General features: G+C 34.6%; 1 protein-coding gene across 6 annotated transcripts in view; it reads right to left on the bottom strand.

Annotated features, from left to right (window-relative positions):
- Nucleotides 1-1,997: 1,997 nt before the first annotated feature.
- Nucleotides 1,998-9,547, bottom strand: part of PKHD1 (PKHD1 ciliary IPT domain containing fibrocystin/polyductin) — a 359,271-nt gene continuing 351,721 nt past the window's right edge. For all 6 annotated transcript variants that reach the window (XM_070732513.1, XM_070732506.1, XM_070732505.1 and 3 more), the window contains 2 exons: nt 8,567-8,692; nt 1,998-3,315 (listed from right to left, as the gene is read on the bottom strand). In XM_070732513.1, coding sequence (XP_070588614.1) covers nt 2,981-3,315; nt 8,567-8,692 — 461 coding nt within the window. In that variant the 3' untranslated portion in view covers nt 1,998-2,980. The remainder of the gene's footprint in view (nt 3,316-8,566; nt 8,693-9,547) is intronic.

Raw genomic sequence — 9,547 nt, 5'->3', positions numbered from 1 at the left:
GCCTCCAGGGGGTGGGGAAAACTATTTTCACCCTCCCCAGGCATTGAATTGTGAGTGTGAGCATGCTCTTTCGGCAACCGAGGAAAAAAAGCTTCGCCATCACTAGTATAGACATTTCAAAGGATCAACACACTCAGAAAACTCTCATTTTTTCTGTTGAAACAAACATGGTTGTATAAGCCTGCCCATTTGTTTCAAGGAACATTTCTCCATCAATTACACATTCAGTTCATATGAGCCGCCCCCAGTCCATGGAGAGGGGCGGCATACAAATCCAATAAATAATAAATAAACAAATAAATATGAAATAGGGTTCAAAATTATGCTTATTTGTTCTTTAGACTTTTAGACTAGATGACTAGACCTCAAAGTAGGTTGCACAGAAATCCCCCTTTATTTTATTCCCCCAACAAACTTGAGTCTGACTGGCCCATAAGAATCTGTAAGATTCTATGGCAAAGCTCCCCCCCCCCCAGTCTAATAATGTAATTGTTGCACCATATTGTCATAGTATAAATATGTACACCTTATTTGGGGTAGAGGGATTGTTCCTTATTCTGGTATGCTCACTACAAATTTAAATGAATTTGATATTTCACCAATGAGAGTCTTTCATATAGGGATAGTTAATCATATCTGTAAGTATTTTAAATAGTTTTATGACAGAATATTATATGTGGGCCTATCCTTGGAAGTTTCAACAGATGAATAATTCATCTACTAGAATTCCAACCAAATTTATCAAGCTGTAACTATGACCCAGGACTTTTCTTAATTCTCAATTTATTTCCAAGTCAATTCTGTTTCTCAATCGGTAGTGAAGTGATATTTGAAATTTCCAAATATCAGAAAGAAAATCTCCTTCTATATTAACCTGCTTAATCAGCCAGGGCTTCAGAAGAAGTATTTTCCATTAAATTTAACTGGAAGAAGGGCATCTTTAAAAGACTTTTCCAACAACTTATCAGAGGTGGGTTCCTCCCTGTTTGGACCAGTTTGGGTGAATTGGTAGCAAACAACTGATGTCACTATGACATCAAGTGCCTGGTTCAGCCAGTGCCAGACTGTGGCCACTGCCATCTTTAAAAAAAAAAAAAAATCTGGGGTCCCCCCCCCCCCTGTGCATGCGCAAATGGTGTCATGATCTTGTTTTCAGCCTTTTTTGGGGGGTGGCACTGCACATGCATACATGTGCGAATCACACACACACCATGCAGCTGCCCACACAGCAAGGGAGGAAGCAAATCGGCACCAAGTTAAGTTAGAACCCAGCCCTGCAACTTATGTTGCCCTCTAGGAGTAATTACTATTTTTCTGCCAAATTACAGGTAGTTTGAGCCCCAAATTTCTGTTCTTAAGTTAAGTAAATCTGGCTTCCCCATTGTCTCTACCTGTCAGAACATCCCAAAAGAGGGTCATCTGACCCTGGGCACTGCGACTGTCATAAATATGAATCAATTGCCACCCACTTCCTCCCTGTCTTTTGTTTAATCCTATCAGCCCCAAACTGATCCATCCTGCCTTCAGACAATGCCCTGTGCAATCCCACCTGAGCCAAAGTATTGATGCCTTCTTGACACACCACAGTATAACTAGCCAGCTTCCTTAAATGTTGTCAAATAATCAGATCCCTAGCATTTCCCACCTTGTAACTATAAATTTCTGTGAAAATCTTTGTTTCCCAATGATTGTCGTCATCTTCAAATGTCTTCAAAGAAAAACAAGAAAGTCCAGTTGCCTCTTGAAAAACGACAACTATGACCTGGATGATTGAGAATCTCCATAGACATTTCCTATTGATCCCATTCTTGAAAAGTTGGGATCCAGTTCAGTTTTCTACTTTTCTGTGTTGGTGTCTACTCTTCTGAATTTCCCATATAATAATCTATATTGATACAATCATTTATGTGACAGATTTAACATATTTTTAGTTCTTGCTATCTCTTGGAAATAATGAAGCAAACATAATTTTGCAATTATATGAAGGCAACCCAATATAGGAAATTAGACATTATTTATTTGTCAAAACATGTACAAGATAGCAGGTATTGGTATGAACATAAACAAAAACAAAGTAGATACAGGTAAATTTGGACAATGGTAGGCACAATAGTACGCTTATGCACGGCCCTTACAGATCTCTTAGGAATGGGGTGAAGTCAATTGTAGACAGTCTAAGGTTAAAGTTTTTGGAGTTTGGAGAAGAAACCAGAGTCAGGTAGTGCATTTCAGGCATTGATTACTGTGTTGTTGAAGTTGTATTTTCTGCAGTTGAGTTTCGAACAGTTTACCTTGAGTATGAATCTATTGTGTGCTCATGTATTGTTGCGGTTGAAGCTGAAGTATTCATTGACAGGTAGGGCATTTTATTCAGTTAAATAATTTTAAAATTTAAATGATTATACTGATTTAATATTATTTTCAAAAATAAGGCCCACAACTACAGTAAATAAGCAAGTAACAAGCCAAACGAAAACAGTGGTTGATTTAATATTCTACATCTCCTCTAGCAATAGCAATAGCACTAAGATTTATATACTGCTTCACAGGACTTTACGATGCCCTCCCCAAGTGGTTTACAGTGTTGCTTCCAACAATTTGGCTCCTCATTTTACTGATCTTGGAAAGATGTAAACCTGAGTCAACCTTGAGCTGGTCAGGATTGAACTGCTGGTAGTTGGCAGAGTTAGCCTGCAATACCGCATTCTAACCACTGCACCACCAAGGTAACAATAATAATATGGTTAAAATCAGTAAGTAAGAGGAATGACAGTAATCATGAGATAACAAAACACCACTGAAACCATCTCCAGTGACTTGTGCTAGAAACAGTTCATAAGAGCATTGCTTGCCCATTGGTCTTCATTCGTTTCACTCTAAAAATTAAACAAATTCTCTCCATTTTCTATGTCTCAAATTATGCAATTATATTAAGAATGAGAGGTCCAAAAGCAGCCAAATACTCAGGAACATTTGGATATTATGATACTGTAATTTCCTGTTTTCCCCTCGTATCTTCTTCAGATCTTGTCACAGGCATTTCTTTGTGTCTTTTATGTTTTTGGTCTATGAATTGCTCTTCTTTCATTTCTTTATGCTGAACGTAATCAATGATATGCTGTTTGGTCTTCTTCCATTCATTAAGCTCCTTGATGTGAAGTTCCTGAAGCTCCAGAGACTCCCTGGTTGATTTTCTTTTATTGAGCCAATGGTCTTGTTCGATTTCATTTGCTGTTCCTGTTAATGTGGTGCTCAATGTTTTTTGATGCAATTTCTTTAATGGCTCTTCTCTAAGTTCTTCACACAGTTTTATATCTGTTAGAAAACACATAGTTTGTCAGTGATGACAGTAAATTAATACATTCTCAGCTTTCTTAAAAGCTGCTCATGAGCTACAGACACATAATAGAAAAATTGTATTGAGCCTAGATGCCAAAAAGGAAAGAGGACTAGCCAAACTATGTTCACTTTCTTCCTTTTGTCCCAGTTTAAATGATTAATTGATTGATTTGATTAATTATGTTTTACATTTAATCATCTGAAAATGGTGATTATACTCCTGAAATAAAATAAGGAAAGAAGAAAAAAAGAGGACACACATTTTCTCATTATGATGGCCTACATATATTGATCCTTTAAAACCATGAATAGAATCCAGCTAATTTCCTTCAGTAGAACAGGGAGGACTAATCACTGAAATCTTGAATGGCTGGCTTTAGAAAGTATCCTTCTGTAAGAGAATTTGGGAAATGAGCAGAGTCAAAAGAGTGGAAATGGATGAAAATTGTATCTTTCTCCAACCTGCTGATTTAATTTTTTTTTTAATCAACAAAGGGAAAATATTTGGATTTGGTCTTTTGTTGGATAAATGCAGTTGGATAAATCCAAGCAAATCTAATCTCTTAGATGATTTATGTTCTAAACTGGTTTACTCTGTTTTATATCACTAAACACTAGTTAAAATGCCAAAAAATATATTGGATCAAATATATTCCACAGAAAATAAAATTAGTTGGCAGAAACGAAGGAGAAATAATTACCTTTGACGGTCTCTCCATTTTCAAAAGCTACAATGTTTTAAAAGATAGGGGATGTTTAAGAAATTAGATCTTTCGTGTCATGCATTTTATATTAGTTTAATATATTGTTATTCCTATTTAAAATCTGAATATATCAGGGATTTTTTACTGATCTTCCAGCAATTTCCTTTAAAAAATAATCTAAAGGCCTGGATTTTCTTTTGGAGAGAACGAGCGAAAAAAAATCTTCCCATTAATTATTTACATGTTAGCACCAATCATTGAGGTACCTGTCATCCTTACCAGCTGAAATAAAAGTCCACTATGTAAAGGTTCCAAAGGACTATGACAGTCTCCTACTGTGATTTTATAGACAGAACTAAGTCAGCACACATTATATGTCAGAGCCAACATCAGAAAGAATCAAATCCTTTGATCTCAGACCTCCACAGGAAGCTTAGATCTCAGACAAATTAGATAAAAAATGAATTTATAGCAGATATGTATCCTAAGGCATACAGCTGAATGCTGTATTTTGAAAGAGTATAGCAAATATCAAAACATACAAACTGTAGCATTTCCTTTTTTGCTCCTTCTGCTCTTCTGTAATAAATATTAATTAAAATCAGAAAATGAAACTTAAAACCAGCTTCTTTCTGCTTCTTTCATATGCAACAAGTTTGAGTCCCAAAAAAGCACTTGCAATTCTTTTTTGCATTCTATCTTAGTCTTATCTTCAGTAGAATAACATACCATTCTTCTCCCCAGTTTATACACACATACTTGTGCCTTCTCAAGCAATATTTTAGAGAAAAAAAATTGAGGCTAAGCTTTTATTCACAAACTACAATCTAGCCCTTCTTTGCCTCCAACCTTAGAACATGAATGGAAACCAAATTCTAGCTAGGTGCATTCTTTGATATCTTCTTTTTATGCCTTATCCATCATCAGACATGGGTAATCATGTTGATGATCCTATTTTAATCAATGGAAAAGTGCTGCTGAATTTTGTCCAAATTTTGTCCCTTAGATTTTGAAACCATAATGTTCTTCTTCTGCCTGGACCTTGTTTGTCTTCAATCTTTCTTTGGAGCATTAAGTGAAGTACTGTATATCATATGTTTCTGGGTGTCTCATCACATCTCCAAAATATTCTATTTTTTAAATGGTTTTGATGATTTCCCTTAGCTTTCTCAGGCAACTTCTCACCTCCTCATTTCTGATTTTGTCAGCCAAATTTATAGCTAACAGCCACCTATAAATCCACATTTCAAATTCTTCTAGTCTCTTCAAGTGGCTTTCTGTCAGAGACCAACTTTCCACTCAATAGAGATTCTTTGAGATACACTGTATCAATGGCAAGGGTTCAAATTTGAAATATTCCTCCACCAAAATGAACAAGGAGAACAGTTTGAAATAGGTTTAAAATCCTAGAGACATAAGCAATAGTGAAGAATTGTTGGACATGTTTGGAAAAGTAGCCTAGTTGACAAGTGTGTAAATTGCTAGTTGCAATTTCCAGATAAAAATTTATTTCTATAAATATAGAGTAAATAAAAAACTGACATGGCTTAAAAATCTTAACTTAAATTTCATTATCTACCAAACAACCTGAACAACTGAAGGAACACAAGGAAACGTTATGGCCTGATCTAAAGATTCCATTTCACACGCAGAAACAAGCGCAAAAACGTTTCTTTCTAGTGTTTGTTCCATTATGTAACATTGTATGAGAAAAGTGAAAAAAATTCTAAACATATTTCTTAGTTTTGTAATAAGATAGGAATCTGCTCAACTTCTTGCATAAGAAGAAGAAGAAATATCAAATAATCCACCTGCCTTTATTTTGCAAATGATTGCACAACATTTACCAGTGGGGTTTAGGATAATGTGCCATTATTATTATTGTAACTCTTGTATTTTTGGATTGACTTTGTTTTACTATTATTGACCATGGTTCCATCAAGTATATACAATATGCAATCCTAGAATAAAATAAAATAATAGAGTTGGAAGGGACTTTGGAGACCTTTTAGCTCAACCCCCTCCTTAGGCAGGAAACCCTACACCACTTCAGACAAATGGTTATCCAATATCTTTTTAAAAACTTCCAGTATTGGAGTATTTACAACTTCTGGAGGCAAGGTGTTCCACTGATTAATTGTTCTAATATCAGGAAATTTCTCCTTAATTCTAAGTTGCATCTCTCCTTGATTAGTTTCCTCCCATTGCTTCTTGTCTTGCCCCCAGGTGTTTGGAGAATAGTTTGACTCTCTTCTTTGTGGCAGCCCCTGAGATATTGGAATACTGCTATCATGTCATCCCTAGTTCTTCTTTTCATTAAACTAGACATACCAGGTTCCTGCAGCCTATTAGTCTTTTCATTGTTTCTACCACCCATCTCTTCCCACTTATGACTTTATGACTGTAGTTTATTGCTTGTATCTTTACAATTTATATTAATATTAATTGTTTCCTGATTGCTTATTTGTACCCTATGTTAATCATTAAGTGTTGCACCTCATGATTCTTGACAAATGTATCTTTTTTTTATGTACACTGAGAGCACATGCACCAAAGACAAATTCCTTATGTGTCCAATCACACTTGGCCAATAATGAATTCTATTCTATCCTATCCTATCGTGTCACCCTGAGTCCTTCTTTTCATCAAACTAGACGTACCCAATTCCAGCAACTGTTCTTTATATGTTTAGCCTCCAGTCCCCTAATCATCTTTGTTCCTGTTCTTTCTAAAATCTCAACATGTTTTTTACAACATGGCGATCAAAACTGGATGCAGTATTCCAAGTGGTGGAATGCCTTACGAAGGCATTATAAAACGGTATTAACACTTTACATGATCTTGATTCTATCCCTCTGTTTATACAGCCTAAAACTGTATTTGGGTTTTTTGGCAGCTGCAGCACACTACTGGCTCATATTTAAATGATTGTCCACTAGGACTCCAAGATCCCTCTCATAGTTACTACTATTGAGAGAGATACCATATGTATTTTACCAGTGCTTTTTGGGTTTTTTGACTAAATGTAAAATGGATATTAATTTAACTTTTGTATTTGTTGAATTGTCCTGCAATGAGTTGTCTATTTATTTATTTATTGGATTTCTATTGGTGAGTTTGCCATGACGAGTTATCCTGCAGCAGGTTGGCTGTGGCGAGTTGGCCCAGTCTGACCAGCGGAGTTCCCTTATTTTTATTTCAGGTACTCCCTTTCCCCTAAAAAAAGGACATCTAAAATTGTCTCAAATAAGCTATACATTCATTTTTCATAAAATTTTCTATGTGACTTTACATACTGTTTCTCAGTTTCTCTAATGATGAATTGTGACAAAATGTAATGCTTGCATATATCAAAACAACCAGATGTTGTGTTCTTAAGTAGCATTTTAAACAAAAGAATTGCCATGATCTTTTTCAGATAGATTGACAGATGTGTCAAACTCACAAAGGATTGATCAAAACAATTTATAGTAAAGTGTTCATAATATAGATAACATAAAATATAGCCAATCAATATTTCATATAAATTATTTCAAATAATATTTTCAGTGGTTTTTTTAATAACTGTATCATTAAAACAATTTGTGATTTGCAAGTCAAAACAGCTCCTGTTTGGTTGTGAACAAATTTCAATAAAGATTGCTTTCTCTTTCATAGTGTTAACAACCTTAAATATCCTTTCTCCAGAATAAGCCTAACTGGGCACAATGATACATATTTATAAGAAACCCAGTACAAAAATGATAGATTCATTTTGCTCAATATTACAACAGTTTGTTTAGGGACTGTTCAAATTTACTACAGCACTGGAATAAAGTGACTTAGACCAATTTTCACACTTATGACCGTTACAGCATCCCCGTGGTCATGCGATCACATTTTTGGCAATTGACTCAAATTTACGACAGTCACAGTGTCCTTCTGACAAGCAAAGTCAGAATTTAACACAAATTTGGCAAATTTAACAATTGTAATGATTCTCTTAACAACTATGGCAAGAAAGGTCATAAAATGGGGAAAATCACTTAAGAAATGTTTCACTTAGTAACAGAAAATTTGGGCTCAGTGGTGTTCATAAGTTGAAGACTTCCTGTACGATTAAAAACTCTAAGATTTCTGCTCTGTCTCTTGAGAACCTCTGAAATAAAATGTTGGAAAATCAAATTTATGATCTGTTTGGGACAAAAGAGACTAATAGAAAACAAAAATTGTTCTCCAGGAATTACCGCCTCTCCCCCTCCCTCCCAAAAAAATCTAACTCTAAAATCTACATCTAAAACAATAATTACAGTAGAGGCATATATAGGTACATGCGCATAAGTATATGCATATGCACATACGCATACACTCTTGCTTTCTCTTTGTGGGTATGTGTATTTGATGAGGGGGAAATGTATCAGAAAAGTCCAGTTCAGAGAATTAAATCTCTGCCAGGCAGAGGTCTAAATTATCATAGCTAAAATGTTTCAGATAAAATATGCTTTGTAATGGGATTTAGCCTTTTTGGTATTCAATGAACTCACCTTCTCTCATAGAAGTGGAATGTTCATTTCCTTTCCCAATGCAGTGCTGATGGATACCACAATTTGCTTGATTTTTCTGTGTTTGGGGGCATTTTTTATTCTTCGGAGATTGTCTGAGCTTATTTTCTACATAAAAATATTTTAAAAGCTTAATGAGAATAACAGTAAACATTCATTATTTCAAATAAATTTAGTATAAATTTATATCTATCTAGAGCCATTTTTATGTATACTGTTGATTTTTATTGAAACATTTTCTCCAGAGCAATGGAGTATTATAGTTATAAACATTATAATTAAAAATAAATATATGCTTGAATTCTGACACTTCAACTGTTTGAAATATTAAGACTCTTCTAACTTGAATTGAACTGCAAAATTTCCAAACAATACATAGGACTGTAACTTGAAATACTTGGCTACATATCTGATTGGTAAAAATGCAACATAAACAGTTTTTAGTTAACTCATTAATATACCCAGAGGATTATATTAGTAGAGGCTTTGACCAACCATGAAACTTGGGAGAAGACCATGGAAAAGTCCCTATCTTATTCTATACACCATAGGAATGTTAGAAAAGTAAAAGAAATTTGGGGCAACTTTTAATAATCGGTACCAATTACATCATATTTTAAGCAGAATACATTTGATAAAGTTGGGAAGAGTGAAGCTGGATAAAATTCAGGTTTATGGTTTCTCATTTCTCAAACCATCCTGGTTTGTTTCTTTCTATATCTGCATCAGATAGTCTTTTTTTTTAAGTCAACAATTATGTTCTTCCAGGATATTTTTTATACTCCCTGCTTCTAATACACACTATGTCATATACAATTTTTGTACTTGGATTTTTTTATAGCCATTCTTGCATGTTAACTTTGCCAACATATATTTTGTGTATCTATTATTTCTAATATAAGCATTTACAATACTTTTTTTTCAAATAGCTGCTGTTTCCATTTGTCTCACTCATTGGGAACA

Source organism: Erythrolamprus reginae, chromosome 1, assembly GCF_031021105.1.
Source record: "Erythrolamprus reginae isolate rEryReg1 chromosome 1, rEryReg1.hap1, whole genome shotgun sequence".
NCBI classification, from domain to species: domain Eukaryota; kingdom Metazoa; phylum Chordata; class Lepidosauria; order Squamata; family Dipsadidae; genus Erythrolamprus; species Erythrolamprus reginae.
The sequence above is the reverse complement of the archived record's forward strand: the minus strand, read 5'-3'. Positions and strand labels throughout refer to the sequence as shown.